The 19577-nt window shown below is 36.1% G+C and overlaps 1 protein-coding gene across 1 annotated transcript in view; it reads right to left on the bottom strand.

Annotated features, from left to right (window-relative positions):
* Positions 1 to 19577, bottom strand: part of ppfia2 (PTPRF interacting protein alpha 2) — a 168257-nt gene that overhangs the window by 54039 nt on the left and 94641 nt on the right. The window contains exons 5-8 of the mRNA XM_088922591.1: positions 18290 to 18364; positions 8322 to 8435; positions 1614 to 1835; positions 1111 to 1257 (exon numbers count right to left, since the gene is read on the bottom strand). Of these exons, the coding sequence (XP_088778717.1) occupies positions 1111 to 1257; positions 1614 to 1835; positions 8322 to 8435; positions 18290 to 18364 (558 nt within the window). The remainder of the gene's footprint in view (positions 1 to 1110; positions 1258 to 1613; positions 1836 to 8321; positions 8436 to 18289; positions 18365 to 19577) is intronic.

Genomic DNA, 19577 nt, shown 5'->3' with positions numbered 1-19577 from the left:
TGTTTACTTTTAGATAAAGTATTTTGCATTAAAAACTGAAACTGTTCCAAGATTGTGTGGGAGTCTCATTACATAATTGTTGGAATAACTGTCTACTGTAGAGACACCAGGAGTACCCCTGTGGAATAAATTTATACAATATTGTTGCAAATAGTTAAAAGTTTCAGCATGTTATATACTTTGATTTAATAAAATAAACATCCCTCCCACACTAACCACATCAATAAGAAGGTGAAGGAACATGTTCAGACTATTACCTAGATACCGAATATAAGGTCAATATGACATTGAGTAAGTAAAGTCATGATGTTCTAGAAACAAAAGGTTTATTACTGTAAATTGTACATGTAAATTGCAAAACACTATATTTTTATCAGACTGTCCACTATATTAAAATAATGTATATTTAAAATGGTCAGGCTTTGCATTTTGAAACCTTAAAAACTAGGAACCAAATTGTAACATGGAGTTTTGAGATATCAGTCTGAATGATATTATGTATATTTTACTGTTCATATTCTTTGATTTTTCCTGTTATAAAGTGCACCCTCTGAATGTTTCAAGACCACCTTAGCCCTTTGTTGATCTGGCAGAAATCCAGCACTTGCATTATGTATATCCTACTTCTCCATTTTAAAAATTATATCAGTATGACCCAAAGACATCATGGCATTGCCTCAGGTTGTGATTACTGTTTTGAATCTGGACTTCTCGTGAACCTTGGATCGTGTGGCCTCGACCCTTAAAACATCCTTTCCACTTCAATGTTATAATGGGGTAATATCTAGTCTGTGGATATTATTTCTAATGCTAGTCTACATACGTTTCTATATTATTTAATTAGAAAATAACCAACTTTAAAAATATATATATAGTATTCTGAACTGCACTGCATTCTCAGTCCAGAACACATAAAATATTAATTTTGTAAGCGCATTTCAGCCATTTAAGAGGACTGTCTTTCGATCAAGTGTGATTCTTTTTTTATTTGCAATCCAGAGTGTAAGGTACTATGTGTTCCTAGCAGAACAGAAAGAGAAAGAAGAGCTGACTGGGTTAGTCTTGAGTAATCTGAAGCAGACCCCAGACATTGAATAGATGGCTTCAAACCTGCCGCAAGAAGGCCTCCTTGTTGGCCAGTTCATTCTCTAGCTTGTCGCTGATGTCATGCAGTGAGGTGGACTCTCTTTGAGCACTGAGGTAACGCTTCTCCAAGGTGGTGATGCGCTCCTCCATGTCGTCCTTCTGGCACATGGCCTGTGTACAACAAAACATTTTCCCTATTCATCAACTTCATGCTTATTTAAACACTCAAGAGCACAACCCTATTTAAAAATTCTTAGTTGGTTGTGGGAGAACAAGTTACAAATAATAAAAAGGTCAATATAAACAAGAAATAATAAAGGTAATATAGATGAATTGCATAAATTCACACATATACTGTATATATACTGTATAGTAGCACAGGTGCAGTATGTCTGATAGAGGCACTTTGAACTATGGTTTTGCTCCAGTCAGGATCTTCCTATCAAGAATATAAAGTAAATGAGACATAGTTACAAACTGATACTCAAGAAAGGTATATGGGGATGTAACTGGGACTGATGCATCACCTCTTTGATGTCTCTCTGGTATCTCTGGCTCATCTCCTCAGACTTGATAAGCTCCTTCCTGGCGGTGTCCAGCTCCTGCTCCACCTCGGAGACGCGGGAGGACAGGGAGGACATGCGCTCCTTCATCTGCGCCAGCTCGTAGTTCTGCTTCTCCAGCAGCTCCTGCAGCTCCACCACCTGGCTGGCCTCATCGGTCGAGTCGATGGAGCCGTTGGACATCCGCTGCTCCGAGAAAGACAAGCAGGTTTGTAAGAAAAGACAGGCCACTCCAGCACAAGGTCCTTCAGGGCCACCACTCGCCTTGAGAGGGCACCTCAGAGCTGGGACACTGTTCTCTTTGGAATAACATAAGGAAAAAACATATTTGTCATAGATTTATTCACGTTCGACATCATGACAAAAAAAACAACTTACAATGTTACTTCTAAACACCTTGTAATTCCAAGTCATGTTTTGACTGATCTCATGGTACAGATTAAACTACAAGCTCCTGAATCCCAGTGAGTACACAATGAACAACAGAACACAATGTACAGGTATACTTTTTTCAACTCTGTCTGTATCATCTTCTTTGCTTGATCTTTAATTAATTTAATGTAACCCAGCAGTGCAGTGTAAAATAACTTGACAAATAAGATACACTTACCAAAACAAGATCAGACAATCTAGGTAAAAAAACATTGTTATAGAATTATTACAGTGCAATATACATATATCTGTACTGTACTTACATACATGACCTGATACTAGACTGTGGTGTTACAGTGTTACAGTACATTATGGGCCTTTGTGTTATTTTGATACTGTACATAATTTATCAAAATAACACTATGTGGAGCAACAAAACATAGTTTTAATGTAAAGAGCCAAACTGTAAAGAGCTATTACAGAACAGTTGCATGGAAAATGGGCTCCTAGTGTACGTAATGAATCTGTTCCGGTTATATCACTTTTTACAGAATATCCTCCCATCAGGGGTTAGCCTTTTGGTGTTTTAAGTCTGTGGTTGTTTGGATTCAGGAAATGAAGCAGCTTGGATGTTTGCCTGATAAGGAAAATCAAATCTGGGGTCTGATTGCATACATACCATAACATTAGAATTTAACACAGATTTAATCCAATGGGAATTCTCTGCTTTTTCTTTCAAAATACCATTTCATTTAGATTATCCTTAATTACCCTAATCAGATCTAATCATTTGGGTGATTAACCTGTTCCATAATTCCAGATCACAAAGGGGCAAGACAAATTTTACATGCCACTTTGTTTCATCATTATTGAAATATGTTTCTTATTTCCTGCTACTTACTTTCTCTATTCAAATACAGTAAGAAGTGTTCCTTGCTAAACCCAGAGTAAATCAAATGTATTACTTACACCATCCACCGCAATTTTGCTTTTATACTGTTCTGATAATAACTTTAGGAATTTGTTGCACTTATACAGGTAAGTGAGTTTCTTTTGACTACAAATTCAGATGTACTAGTTTAGTCCAACACAAAACTGTTGGGACAGTTAAAAAGCTATTTAAAAATGGTTATTATTTTTTTAAACTAACTAAATTCAACCCAACTCTGTGCAAGGCCATAACTTAGTGTGAAAAGAGATTAAATTTACAAATTCACAAGCTTCAGTGATTGATTTTCTATGTCTGCCAATAAGGTTAAGGGTAATGATTTTGTGATTTGACCCTTTTGTCAGAAGGGTCTCCTGTGTGAAAAAAGTACAACGCCAGATGCCAGGGATCTAATTTTAAAACTATTGTATGTACTGTACAGTATTACACTTCTAGCACCTTCTGACAAGCAGATAACAGACCATGGGCCTGCAAAAATGAACATCATATGATGAGTATATGTTTTAACAACTATATTAGTCCCTAATACAATGCAACAATTAAGGACTGGTATGAAAGCCTTAGAAAGAAATATATTAAAAATAAAATAAATAAATAAATTGAATATAAAAACAGCAATTTCAACTGGACAATATAGTAAAATTTGTCTCACTGGTAGAGAGATACTTTTGCACTACTGGGAACCAGAACTTCAGAAACAATATAGTTGTAAGCTAAAAAAAACTTAATAGAAGGTCTCACAAACAAGCAAAAAAAAAGCTTTAAATACCAGCCACAATAGAAAAAAAAACATAGCAGACAGACACTGAAGCAGCAATAAAGTTCTGTGATCGCCCCAGCTGAGGGGCAGTGTCACTTGCTTATTAGCCAAGATTGTTAAGTGCTGAGAATAATTAATTTAGAGGTAGAAGCACTGCCTGCAGCAGACTGATGTGCCTCATTTACAGTATACACACACACCGCTTAGACCTGCAGACGAGTACAGACTGGCCCACGGGAAGCCTGGGCCAACCTCATTGCCAATCCAGCAAGATGTACCGTGCATCAAATAGATCCGCACAAAAGACATCTGGCACAAAGCACAGAGCACAATACCTGGTAGGCAAAATTAGACTCAAATTCAACAGAAAGTGATCAACCAGCTTGGAAAATGAATAATGTTATTAGGTATTAAGATGTCTGTAGGTCCTGTAAAATAATACATCTTGGTTTTGTCATTGTCTTCCATCTAGGATAAGCCTTGGCCATCAAGAAAACTTTAGAAAATCTATTTCAAGGCCTAAGGAATTTTTAAAGAATTAGAAAGTGAATGTCTCTGTGTGGCCAGGCAAAGCCCAGACTTGAATCAAACTGAGAATCTGTGGAAGCTTGGAAATTGCTTTCCGTAAGTGATTACCAAACAGTTTGAGAGATCTTGAGCAAATCTGCCAATCCAGTATGTAAAGTTGGTAGAGACTTACTCAAAAAAGACTAGCAGCTGTAAATGCTGTCAGTGGTGCTTCCAACATTAAATCTCAAGCAGTCCCAATTTCTCAGACCGGTTACTAAATCTCAATAGTACATATATATGGTTTAACGAGTAAGAGGAATATTTCTAATGGATTCAAAGAGGTGTATTCACAAGCCTGCTTGTTTACAATGTAATAGGGCTGCTTCACCTCAGCGGATGTTTTGTTGCCTCGTTCTGACAATGACGGCAATATGGTGCTGCTGCACATAAATGGAAATGTAATCTATTTTGTGATGTAAATTGGAGGTTTTACACATTGCCATGTACAGTACATTTTACTTTCATTGTGGTTTGAACTGCACTCATCAATCCTGATTCTTTCTAACTCCAAAACATAAAAAATAGTGTTGCAGTTCCCCTTTAAGTTCACAGTCTGAATACGTATGCAAGCAAAATACTTTTAAGCTGGTGTAAAGCTGTTTCGATTTAAAAACATATTAATTTTTATTTTAAACTGTTTAAAGTGTTTAAAACTTTCTTACACTTACGTTGAAGTGCAAGCATCACAGCTGGTGGGGAGAACTCATTGCAGTGCAAGCTGTTTTGCTGTAAACTTCATTTTATTCTTGCTAAAAATGGATACTGAGAAAGAGAAAGCCTGATTTTCCTGAAGGAAGTTAGGACCTTGTCTTAATGTCACATCCAATGCAGAGTATTTCAAAGGCCACAAACCTTATAAATCACACTATGGCATGAAGTGAATCAGAGCCCACAGGAAATATGCCTCCTTCTGGGGTATAACAATACACTTCTAATTTGAATCATGAACTCTAGTCAGTCTCCCAGTATCCTGTATTACTTCTTTTTTGTACTTGCATTTTTAAAGTACCTGGGCATAAATTTACTCCAGTTGTAAGCTACATACTGTAACATTGTATAATTTCTATTTTTTATATTTACTTCTGCATTTGTTTCAATTAGAAAACACCAACAATACTCACCAAGAATAATGTTAACATCATTGCCATATAAATCACTTCCAGGAATGCCTATTTCCAGTTTCTTTTCTTTAATACTTTTTTACGTCCTGTCTGTAATTTCAGTCTTATAATTATACTTTTTTCCCTTAAGGAATGTAAACTGATGGGCTTTATTAATCTAAATAAATGAATCCTTCCATAACAATTTTACTACTTTCAAATCACAAATGTACTGGATGAAAATGAATCAAATCAGAAAGTTTCAATTTGAAGATACCATTTAGCATAACTGAGACAGAAAATGTCATTTAGAGAGAATGGGCAGTGCTATGTGAATGTACTGTACATACAGTATATAAACAAGGAAAGGTTAATTTCATGGTAAAAAGGTTGTGAAAACAGGAGAAGTCATCTAATTAACCAATTTAGTCTGACTAGAGTTTGGGTTACAGTTAGAAAACGGAAAAAGGCTTAGAATTTCCTTAGGTTTGAGAGGAGAAGTGGGTTTGCTGTCCCCTACATTTAAAAAGAAAAAGTATGGTTAACTTTCTCAGAAGATTTAAGTTGGTAGGGAGATGTGCAGTATACTATCACTTAAGGTCAGGATTTAGGAAGACAGACTCTTGGCTAGCTCTACCATTATTACAATTACAGAACAACTACAGGGGACCCACTTAGGCAAAGCAGGTTATGGACCAAGTCAGGGTGGGATAATAATTGGCAGTCTGGTAAAACTGGCATCTGCCTCAGTTTCACAATTCCCTGCTCTTTATTAGTCACAACTTGTTATTCAGTTTACAGAAAATAGGATGCAGGGACTGTGTAACAGTGTGTTCATGTGTATATGTAGGGGCTCCAAAACCAAGGCTTAGAGAGACCAGCTGCAGTCATGTAAGAAACAAAAATATATATGACATACTGTTTTACTGACATAACTGTAACATTTTTTTTATTTTGAATTGCCCATTAATTTTATATTCACCCAATTTGGAATAGGTGATAAATAGTTTGGTTTTACAGCTGCAACTCATGTATGGCTACAGAAAAGATTGAGACAAGCAGACATCCTCCTCCTGTATACCCTACTGGACAAAGGCATTAATCATTTTACATGTTGCAAGCCCTAAAACATCCTGCTGAAGAATCTGCACTAATTGGAAGAGCAGTATATCACTCACATCATTGCAAGTCTGCAGGTGCATGGTAAGTCACAAGTGTTGGTGCCTAAGAGATCCCAGGCAGATCAATCTCAACCATGTAAATTATATATTGCCATATGGGCAATTCTAGTCACAGTTAGCTATTACATGACCTAGACACTACCTGAATCATCAGGAACTACACTCTAAGCAAGCATCTTTGCTGGTTTAGCCACTTGAAAGCTCCAAACAAATATCAGTTACTGATTTAGGAGGCTCCAAGTACAACATCAGAAGACCAGCACATTGTAATTCTATATTTCTTGAAACATGTTCTAATCATAGGCCTCACAGTGGTTAGTATTGCTGCCTCGCAGCACTGGGGCCTTGTATTCAAATTCAGACCTGGAGTGCTACCTGTGTGGAGATTGTGTGTTCTCCCCATGTTTGTCTGGGTTTCCTCTGAGTGATCCAGTTTCTTCCCACAGTCCAAAAACCTCATTGCAAATAACCTTTTCAAACCCCTCCAATCTGGCTTCCAGCAAATTCACAGCACAGAAAGTGCCCTGGTCAAAGTCACTAATTATCTTCTGATAGCTTCTGATTCTGGTTATCTTTATAGCCTCATTCTTCTTCATCTCAGTGCTGCTCTCGACACTGTTAACCATGATATTTTACTTTCTCCTCTTGAGATTGTGATTGGAGGTTCTGACACTGCTGTTAAATGGTTCAAGTCTTACTTCACTGATCTCTGTCACTTTGTCTCTCTTGGTTGATTTAGGTCTGAAATTGGACTCGTTAAGTCTGGTGTTCCTTAGGGCTCAATACTGGGTGCCCTACTTTTAAGCATTTACATTTAAGCATGTTTCAACTTGGTCAGCTTTTAATGTCACAGGGCATCAACTATCACTTCTATGCTAATAATACCCAAATCAACATCCATACCAACTTGACACTGATGTGGCTGTCTCTATTCTCTCTAATTGCATCTCCGACATAAAAACATGGATGACTCAAACTTTCCTTCATCTAAATTGTGACAAGACCGAAGTCATGCTTATTGGCAGCCCCATCAACTTTGTAAAGCCAGTGCTACAGTATAACCCTATCTGTGGATGGTACTGTACTTGAACTTCAGTCTAAATTGAAAGACTTGGGGGTGATATTTGACTCAGGTGTGACATTCGACCCACATGTGCAACATATTATCAAAACATCATTCTTTCACCTCAGAAATATTGTTAAACTACATCCTATGCTATCCATAACTGATGTTGACAAGCTGATCAACAAATCTCCCAAATTGACTACTGTAACACTCTACTCACTTGGGTTTCTAAATCCACCTTGAACAAACTCCAGTATGTCAAAAATTTGACAACCAAAATCCAGACCAGGTTAGTGCAAGTGATCACAGTTTTCCTGTCCTGGAGTCCATGTCAGGTTTCATGTTGACTTCAAAATCCTCATGCTCACCTATAAGTTTCTGCGTGGCTTGGCACCTCATTACCTGTATGAGCTACTATCGTCCTACTCCCCCCTTGCAATCTTCGAACTTCTAATTCTGGTCTACTATCTGTCTCAAGCCCATCTACACTCAAAAGGTGACAGGAACTTCTCCTGTTATGTCCCAAACCTCTGGAAATCTATCCATAAGGAGTCGGAGTCACCTTCCCTAAACCCAGCTCCTCCATGACCCTGAATTTAAAGAAGCAGTTAGAAAATGGATGGATAAATAAATCATCTCTGAAATTTCTTTAAATTATCAGAATGAAAACATACCTTTCCATGGACTTTTTGTCCAGCTTCAGCTCCTTCAAGCAGCTCAGCTTCAGATCCATCTCCAGATGCTACTTTCCTCTGAATGTGTGCATTCTGCTCACGTAAAGCTACAATCTGGAATGAATAATATGACACATAATTGAACGCCTTTATGCAAAGCAATGCTCAAGTGAACCTGGTCTCTGACAAAATTTATTACAGAATTATAAATTTAGTTTTTAATTTAATATGAACTCCATTTTATACAACCGTTGGAACATATTAAACAAGAATCTCCAAGTGAGAAAACTGAAGAACATTTTTCTGCTCACCTCTCATGACCATGAGACATTTTGGTATTTATTGGTTTTACCATTTTTCTATGCAACTGATACTTTTTTCACTTTTTTGAATTTCCTGTAGATTTCAAGTTGAGAATAGTTATATAATAAACATGTTTTTAATTTATTTGGTTATCAGTGTCCTGAATAAAAACAGCTGTAATGTTCTTAAATATAAGAAAAAAAATTCAGAAGTCAGTCATGATGTTAAAGTTGATACTCTGGCTTTTTCAGTCACTGGATCAGATCTTCAGATTACTCACCAACTAATAACCAAATGAGCTGTGTGTTGAATGGCCAGTTATCATTTGTAACCTTTCTTATTCTTATGCGGTATTACTAGTAAAATCATGTAATCATTATTTTCACTCATTTAAGTAAGTATTCATGTTTCAATACATATTGTACATCTGATCAAAAACAGTACAGTACATCTTTCAGCCCAGCTAACCCATTTGGTAGTGGTGGTGTTTTCTAACTTTTTTTGCTACAAATGCCAAAACATAAAATGTATTTTGACTAACACTTTTATCCAAAACAACTGACATTGCACCCACTTTCCAGAGAAATCTGAGTAAAGCAGCTTGTTCAAGGGTAAAACTGCAGTGCCCTATCTGGGATCTTAAGCCAGACATTTTGGAGACTGAGTGGTGCCTCAAATCATAAACTCTCTAAAGAAAATCACTGCAGTCAAACCGAGCACACAGGGACAGATGGAAAATGCTTACTCCAGGTATACTATTGTGACAGATGATGAAAGCAGAAGCTGGTATCTGCTTAGAGTGGAAAGCCAATAGCCTCAAGTACCATCCACTATATAACTTCTAAAATTGATGACTGAAATTTATGGGTCACATTTTTTTAATCGCTAAATGCAATAGTATACAAGCAGCTTTTAACCTACACAATAAAATTGCACTTCGCTGAGCTATCACACTCTCCTTGTTAAAGATACAGCACCACTTACTACATTTTTACTACTACATATATTCAAATAAACACATACAACAAAGGTACACTACAGCAGTGGCATTACCACATTGTAGGTTCATCCAGCCAGATCTCTAAAGCTAAGCAATGCTGAGTCTGTTTTGTACCAAGATCAAAGATATCTAAGGAAAAATGGATTACTGCTGCTGAAATCTTTAGCTTGTGTGATATGTAGAGCATCCTGGAAAGACTGCAAAAGACAAAGTACTGTATATCTCTGATTACTGCCATCCTAAAAGAAAGGGTAAACACATTGGAAAACAAACTGAAGGCATTTAAACGGCTCCAAGAGTGATAAACTGACAAAACCAATATTCAAGAAAGTGTGCACCTTGGATTGTCAGGGAGGTAAATTGGAGAAACAGACTGTAGTGGACTACACCTTCTCTTCCAAATAATACCATTCAACATCCGGTCACCATACAACTTTATCCCAGTACAGCATCAGACTCAGACTGGAAGCTGAAGACCAGGACATATTGATCGTTAAGAATCAAAAAAAGACAAGTTGTGATTGTTGGATACTCCACTCTCCAGAACATTGCAATTGAGATTTTGTAGCAAAGACCATGAGGCAATATCAGTTGGCTGTCTCACTGGAGCTAAGGTGACTGATATAGTCCTGAGAGTTACTGTAACAGGCTCCTAGCTACGGCAGGCGACCGCCATATTGCTTTACATGTGGGTACAAATTACATTGGATTAGACACCGCATCAAACAAATTTGTGGTGTTTAAGGTTTATTTTGAAAGTGTACAGGTTGAGTCCAAAGCAAATGTTTTCTGGAAGAAATTTCTGATCTTTGAATAAATGAGACACACTTTTTAGAGAAGTAAAATGGGATAGGATGTATACAGCATATACAGTATGCAATCTGCGGGACATGGATGGCAACAGTTTAAATAGCTTCTTTTTGAAGCACAGAACAAATGTCTCCCAAAAATGAGCAAATCAAAAGCCAAAAAACAGTATCCCAAATTGTTCAACAAATTAATTAGGTAAATAAAGAAAAAAGAGAGAACTTTTAAAATGGGTATAACATCAAAATAATCCAGTGAAAAGAAAAAGAGTACAGTGAACTGCAAGTATATGGAAAAGGGATATTATAAAAGCAAAGAGAGAAACTGAAAGGAATACTGTAAAGGAGGCCCAAATAACAAAATGTATTTTTAGGTACTACAACAGCAAAAAAAAACAACCAGCAAAAACAATGCTTGCATCAGGTTTCATGTAGTTAAAGACTAATGAGGTTCAGGTCTTTCAACATTTTGGTGTTGGAAATTACATCTCTTTTTATCTTTTTATCTCTTTATGACTACAGTGTCTTGCTAACCTTCGTAATTTGGAATCATATGACACCTTGACTAATTTACTAGTTTCTATATACTAAATTAAAGATCACGGATAAAAATTAGGAAGAGTAATGCAAAGTACTGAGTCCTGTGGAATCAATTAAGTATATCAACCCAGGTCACGTTAAAATCATACTCCTAGACCAATGAGCCACATACTGTACAAGCAGTGTACATATGTGACTAATATTTTGATATATTCACTTATATTTTTCTAGTTATATGTTTTGTTCATTCAAAGCATTTGTAAGATGTTTAAATTATGTCCTAGGGGAAAATTATTACTTTAAGTAGGAAATCTCATTTTCTTATTATAGTTTTTTTAAACAAGCCCTGTTTAAAGGTTCTCTACATAATAATACACTGTATAGTACTGTATGTGTTCATAGGTAAAGAGACCTACCACTTTAGTTTGAACCTGTAATAAGAGGCACAGAATTTTGAATATATATATACTGTATTTTTCTACAAGTTCAAACAGTAACTGAAGTTTAAATAAAATGTATGCAATTACATACTTTAGAAATATTGTATATTGTATGGCACATATAAGCTAGAATTAGTAATATTGAGAGTCAGGCATTTCAGATTGTTTCCTGTTGATCACTTGTGAAAACTGAAAAACTTATCCTTTATTGCTGTGTACAATATTCAAACCCATCCACACAAAACTCTCTTGTCCATAAGCACAGTCTTGCACTTTTTTTATTGAGCTGGGGAACTCTCTCACGTTGCTCTGTGTCCCTCTGTTCCTACCCTTCCCTCATAAAACAATAACACTGCTCAGAAGCAGTGTTGTTAAAATGACCAGCCCAACATGATAAATAGCCCAATAAAGCCAAAAGAGAATAATTTTTGCACAGAATTCTCTTGCACAATTTAGTAATGTGCAGCAGTGCCCCAGTTGTATATCAGTCAAATTGTACACAGGGGTATAAATCACATTAGTCCTCAACAAAGCCAACCCCAATCTGTTTACTTTATATAACGTCTGATCTTACCTACAAGGAAAGGCTGTAATCCTACTTCATAGGACTACCTGAAAAGGTAAAACTTGAGCAAAGTGCACTGTTAAAAAATCTGTTAATTTTTTTCTCAATTTTTAGTCTGTAGGATCTTAGCTTTGTGGGTGTCTTAAAAAAGATACTTCCATCTACGACAACAGCAATTCATTTTATCTTTGGTACTGTTAACCCAAAAAATAAGCTATTGTTTCAGTCTCTCAAATCATTCTTAAGCCTAGTGCAATGTACCTCTTCAACAAATTATCTTTTTAGTTTTAAATTGTATTTTCACAAATACCCTGGGTTATACAGAAATAACTATACTCATACTGTATATACTTCTCATGATACAGTCTTTCTGTAGTAACTGTGTAATTTTAAATTTGCAAATCTGAAACTTGATTGTTACTCTCTAGTGTGTAGCAGAATACCATTTATGAAACCATTTACAACAAAGCACAGGTTGTCTGTGGGACATTGTCCCAGAGTTAAAGAGCAATATTCAAGCTACAGCTAATGGGACAAACACAATGGCCCAAAGGTAGTAGACAATTTTTTGTGTGAGAAATGTACATTAATTTACAGTAATGTCTTGCCATGCACAGTATAAAAACAGTCACTGACAGACACAAAAAATCTGTTCAAGATGCCTGCAAAGGGGAAGACAATACTACCTGAAAGCTGTACCAGCCATCTGTACCATTTACATAATAGCCCAATTTTGGAAAATCAAACTGCACATAAGACACTGTTGGTATCTGTCAAGCATTTGCAATTCATAATAACTATACATTACAACAGCAATATTGTACATTTATGGATTATATTCTCTGGGATATTTGCCAAACATATTGTGCATAGCATAACCTATAAAGATAATAAGAAATTACACATTCACAACATGTGCAAAGGAATCATAAAGGCAGAAATGAACAAAAGACTCTTCTTAGAAAACAACAATATGACTTTTGAACTTTTGTTAACTGTACAGTTTCATATCATAAATTACAGTTCTAGTGTCATCTCCGCTGTAGTGCTGGATAGAGGCTTCTTTTATTCTGGGCATTATTTCCTTGGAATCAAGACAATTTTTCAATGCCAATATTTTATCTTGAATATATTGATTGTGAGTAATAGCTTCACAGCATGCCCTGGGAAGTGTGAGCTTACAGTAGTGTTAAATTCAAATTCCATAATACTGTAGCTAATAAAAACAAAGCTTGCTGCCTTTTACTTGGGTGCCAGCTGCTGCTGATGAGCAGGAGGTCGAGAATGTCTCCAAGAGATATTTTTTTATAGTGGACTGAAAGGAAATGCTGGAACATTGAGTGGAAAAATTGATTCAACAAAGCAAAAAGAAGCAAAAGGGCTTAGGCAAAAGTCCCATCCTACACACAAGTCGTGAGCACAATAATAATAATAATTAATAATTGCTTACACTTATACAGCATAGCACTTTTCTGGACACTCCACTCAAAGCGCTTTACAGGTAATGGGGACTCCCCTCCACCACCACCAATGTGTAGCATCCACGTGGATGATGCAACGGCAACCATAGTGCGCCAGAACGGTCACCACACATCAGCTATCAGGCGGGAAGGGAGCAAAATAATGAAGCCAATTCATAGATGGGCATTATTAGGAGGCCATAATTGGTAAGGGCCAGTGAGAAATTTGGCCAGGATGCTGGGGTTACACCCCTACTCTTTTCGAGAAAAGCCCTGGGATTTTTAATGACCACAGAGAGTCAGGACCTCGGTGTTATGTCTCATCCGAAGGACGGCGCCTGTTTACAGTATAGTGTCCCTGTCACTAAACTGGGGCATTAGGACCCACATGGACTGCAGGGTAAGTGCCCCCTGCTGGCCCCACTAACCTCTTCCAGCAGCAACCATAGTTTTTCCCAGGAGATCTCACCTTCAAGGTACTGACCAGGCTCACACCTGCTTAGTTTCAGTGAGTTGAATCAAACATGATTAAACAATGATAGTTTGCATCAGAACTTTTCCTAAAAAGTCCCCATTTGGCAATTTACAAATAAGTGCATTAACAGTACAGTGAACCTGCTGTTATTCAAAAATGTTTGTGCATGATACTGTGTTAAGGTCAAAAATAATGTTCATTTAAAGATTTACAAACTCTCTAACTTAAAGTTCATATTTATCCTTTTTTGGTTCTTTGGAAGCATCTTTTACATAACTCAAATCACTCCATAATTTGTGTTTGGTCTTCAGCCAGGTCCATGTTATTCATGCTTCTGAAGTTTTTTAGGCAACAGAAATGTGGGATTTTTAATGGGTATCGTTGTAGCTGAAGGTGGTACATTTTGGCATACAGCATGGAAATGCACCACATAAAAACTTCCAGAATGAACAAATCTCACTGTCCAGCTGCTACTCTTAGGGGCTTTCAAGTTCTAGTTCCAGATCCAGCAACTATTCTTTCAGGTTCTTCCATGTGAAACAATAGGTGATATTTTAAAAATACTGTAGGTATTGCAGAACTTGGACCATGATGTACTGTAGCACTGCTACATGCACCAGTAGCCATTATGAGTCAGCAGTCCCTAAAAGTAGTGGATCAGGTAGAACACTGACAAATTACTTAATCTACTAAATAGATGGGAAATACCTGTATAAGGAGGGAATACTGTGAAAGCCAAAAGCAGAAATACAGTAAACCAATACTCCTGGGTAGCATACTTTTTTAGACATTGCCATAGTCTTTAATGACAAAATAGTAAGGCTTGTCATATCCTCGTCATGTCAGTTTGTTACCTGTACATCCTGGTTACTGTACTGCGGCACTGGATGAAAATCCAGTCTAGGTGAACCTACAGCAGCAATCTGCAATTCCTTAAAGATCATCAATCCAAGTATTAACCAGGCTCACCTTTGGTTAGTTTCTGGGTTTTAACAAGATCAGGATTAAGGTAGTAACTGCTTAAAAATGTTGTAAAAATTGTTACTGAGAAAACTCATTGATTTTTTTCACTGAATACTGCATTTAAAAGGTGAAATATTATTACTAAATGAATGTCAGATTAAGATTTCAGTAGCCCCCCAAAAAGATTACAAGATTTCCTCAATATTCACTGTAAATAATGAGTTCCACTGCAACCGTCTCTCTTTTCTCTTCTGTTTTTTAATTCCAAACCAAGCAAACAGTTTCAATAGAAGTATTTAAAAAAAGTTGTTTTATTCTGGTTCAAAAAGCTGGACATTTTTCCAGTTTTCTTCCCTTGATAATGGTGCAAGGAAACCTCTGCTTGTTTTTTTACCCTTCAATCACAGAAAATATTAAGCAGTTGTGACAGTAATTTCACAAGCCAATAGCTACCATTCACATTCCTTTCAGAAAGCAAAGGAAGTGCATCATGTGTCATGTTCCAGGAGGCTTCAAGCAGTGTTGAGACTGTGGTCCAATGGGCACTATGAATTTCAGTTGAACTAGTTGAATCATTTTAAAGCATTTTTCTGATTCCTGGGTGTATAAAAATATCACATTTTCAGTAAAGTGCCCCCCTACAGAACCTAAAGACTCAGGGTGTATTTTAGCAATCTTCCTCAGACCTACCTACTTATTTTAGCAGAGATTAAATGTTCCTTTTTCTAGAAAGCCTTGATCTTCTAGTGATTAAGGTCTGATTCTTTTTCCTTTGCTACTGTTCAGAACCGAGTCACAGATTAAACATGCTGGGCTTTACTGCCCTCCCCCTCTAGCAGTGTGAATTCAGGTAGAGATTACTGTAGTTCTTTGATCAGGCATTACCACTGTACCTCTTATTTCTTCATTTTTAAAATGCATTTCCATTGTTTGAAATGACGTCTGAAAACAATTGCAGTTATTTAAAGACACAAAAGAAAGCCACAATGTAAGTAACAGAATCTGTCCATGATGTGCACAATTGGCAAAAGCTATCACTAAAGCAATGCGCTGACTTTAAAGTTTCAGCTTTAAAAGAAATATGCAGGATTTAGATTAATCATCATAAAAATATATTGTTAATTATATATGTAGATCATTATAACAATAACAAAATATTTCATATAACTCTTATAGATTTGCTTTATAAAATGCTACTTCATATATTCAAAGTACAACATAATTTTGCAATACAGTATGTCACAATACTGTATTTGAGAATATATTCTATGACAAACCATAAAATGAAAAACAAATTAGCTTACAGTCAGAGTACTTCAATCTAGATGAATGTTTCAAGAAAAAAATAATAATTAATAAGAGTCTCTGTAAAATTAAACTGTACAAGACTGCATAACTGATGTAAAACATCAATACCAATTCATATTTTCTAATTCAGGATGCTTAGCAGGTATACTGTACAAAATTAATGGAAAGAACTTTCTGAGGTGATATCACATTGCTAGGTGAGGAGAAGAAACAAATAGGGGGTATAGCAAAAATCAGAACAGACAACAGCATTTTTTTACCATGCTATTAAAACTCTAAGCATGGCAGAAGGGTCTGTAGCAATAGATGGTGAAATTAGCCAGAAAGAGTATCTCACATTCTTTAACTTATTAAGATTTGGCTATATCCACATTTGCAACAAGCATACCATTTACTTCCATATACAACCAGGGGAACAGCACTAAACATCTTAGAAATTACGTCTCACTTATGCACTGTCAATAATCCCATTTGTATTTACATCACAAATACAAACAACAATACTATGTGGGTTGTAACATAAAATGTTACAGTATGTTATGGTACTCTGATTTACAGTACACTTTCTACTGCCTGCGTGTGACTCAAAAAAAATGAGTCCAAATGTAAAATTGTACTGGTCAGAACTCATGACATGGGGTGACAATTTCCAAGAAAGATTTTAAAAATTATAGCTGAAGGTTTCATTTTCAACTTGACAATAGAAGTTCTCAAGTTGGTTGCCATTTTTAACTGACCGGATCTCTTGTTTGAAATATAAATTTAGCAGTGCACTCAACATGAGAACATAAGAAAGGTTACAAACAAGGGAAAAAAAACAAAAACAAGGAAAGACCAGTCTATCGAATCTGTTTGGTAGTTAGTAGCTAATTAATTTAAGGATCTCACCCAGCTGTTTCTTAAAAGATTCCCGATTATAGGGTTCACAACATGGCTGAGTAGCTTATGCCATATCCCAACAGTCCTTTGGGATAAGAAGTGACTCTTGTTCTTGGTTTCAATGCACCTCCACATACAGTATATACAGTAGCATATGGTTGACAGTTTTCATATTTGAATTTAAAAAGAATAATTAACAACATGAAACACCCATGTCATATCTGAATTAATTCAAAATGTCAAATAATTTTAACTTCATTTTGTCTAAGATGCAAGCAATGAGGCAAGTAAGATGCTGGCATTTAGGAAATGCAAAACTATTAATCATTAGTAATGTTTTATGTACACCACTATGGAAGCTATATTCCTAAATCACACAAAATCATCTGGAAAGAGAAAAAGCTGAATCCCTTTAATCAATGGCAAGAACCCCATAAATATACTAAGCCCAGTTTGAAAGGTTAATTCAAGACTAAAAATTCTGAAGTCAAATAATTAGTAGGATTTGTTCATATCTGCTGTATGCAGCATTTACATGACTTACTAAATACCATCCAAGACAGTCTTCAGCCAGGTGAAATACAGAAAATCCAATGTTCACACAATAAGTTCAATAACTTGTTGGATTGTTAACATTTAATTGAAATGTATTAAATTAAACTGATTTTTTTTTGTGCAAACCTATTACTGTCAGACTGTCAGTATATACTTTAACAATCCTGAAAATGTTTTACCTGTTTTCCTGTCATTGTTGGATACCAGTTTCCACTCTGTAAACATATATATTATTCCACCAGCAGGAACATGCCAGTCAAACAGGTATACAGTATATATGCACCTTAAAGCCCTGATTAAACAGTATGCAATACTAAAATTAAAACTGAATTTAGTTAAATTAGAACTTAAACATTGGTTCATCACACAAGTTCTTTAGACTCTACGTATGATTCTGATGGTTTCACAGGTTAAATAGTAAAATATATTGAAAGAAGTAATGCTATTACTTGTGTTGAACTGCTAAGTAAAGCACAATAAAATCTTTCAGTCTGTCATTCTCTTTCAGTGCCAACAATTTGCTTTTTGCACAAGGCTCTGCCATTTTAAAAATCTCAGGCTGACTGCTACTTTGATGGAACCTATTCCAATAAAAAAATAAATACCTCTAAATAAAATTCATCCCTGTTTGGCATTTGCAGTAGGGGAGGTTGGAGAAAATGATGTATTCTTACCTCCTGGTTAGCAGCAGCAAGTTCCTCTTCCAAGGCTGAGACCCTTTCCAAAGACACCCTCAGTCTTTCCCTAACCTAAGAAGAAATAACATTTGTTTAACAAATAATCTTTTGTAACAAAAATGTAATTAAATCCCTTTTAACAGTTTAAGTAAATCAGCTTTTCACTGAACCCACTAGATGACAGAATCATATTTTTAAAGATTTGGTAAGATATTTTTAACTCTTATCTAAAAATGAAAATAAACTCACGGAGCTAAATGGAAAAGAAAGATTTAATTTTTTTAAGTATTTTGCCAAATTATTTTCTGCATGCTTTTATCAGAACCATTCAAACTTATTTCTAAAAAAAACATATGAAACATATTTAATACTGATAGTTGTTCATTTCAGTCTTGTCCACTGAAGCAACTGAAATAAAAACCATCAATAATACTGTATACTGTATGCGTCGTGACTAAAGTAATGAATTCTCCATATAAACATATGCCGCAGAAGAAGCATTCCAAAAGTAATTCAATCACATACTATTGGCCATAACTATAGTGTCGATCATATAAATCATTAAGGCAGTATTCAGACTTAATCCATGTCTAGTTTCATGTTCTTGTCTCAGTCTGTGGATGACTAATGTTATTCTGTTCTTTCTGGGGTTATTGAACAATAGACTTTGCAAAACTTGATCAAAGCTTGGTCAAACAATGTTTGGTGCAAGGAAAGATGCACTCCAAGGTATTGCAGGGCACTGCAGGGATCCAATCTTTTCTAGAGCGAGGAGAAGCTGCCCCTCATCACTCCCCTTTATAAGATAAAGGGATCTTAAGCTTGGCAGAGTAGCAATCGAAGATGATGCCAGGCCAGGACAGCCCTTACTCCAATCCAGAAAAGATTATGATATCAAAGCACTGACTTAATGTTGCACAATCTGGAAGCAGTGATACCACTATCACTAAATTTCTTGTTGTGTCACAAAAAATGCTATTTAATTGCACCTACAAAACCTCATCTTGTAAGATTCCCATCAGAGAGTAGAGCCCAATAGAATTCCAGGTGCTCTTTCACAGGACCTGTGGAGTTTGTTTTTGTCAGACTTCTGGTGACGGGTGAACACTAAAACCCAGACTAAATTAATGCGATTGATTAATTTCCACCTCCATGAATTTCTGGAACTTGTTCTCTGCTGTCTATTTTATAACTAGCATCTTCAGGGATGCAGATGGTATACTAAAAAATGGATTACATCCCACTCAACGCTGCCATCAGTAGTAAATATTGTCTGTTCCATAAA

Source organism: Atractosteus spatula, chromosome 8 (assembly GCF_055471065.1).
Source record: "Atractosteus spatula isolate fAtrSpa1 chromosome 8, fAtrSpa1.hap1, whole genome shotgun sequence".
Taxonomy (NCBI): Eukaryota; Metazoa; Chordata; class Actinopteri; order Semionotiformes; family Lepisosteidae; genus Atractosteus; species Atractosteus spatula.
This window is presented reverse-complemented; position numbering and strand designations above follow the sequence as displayed.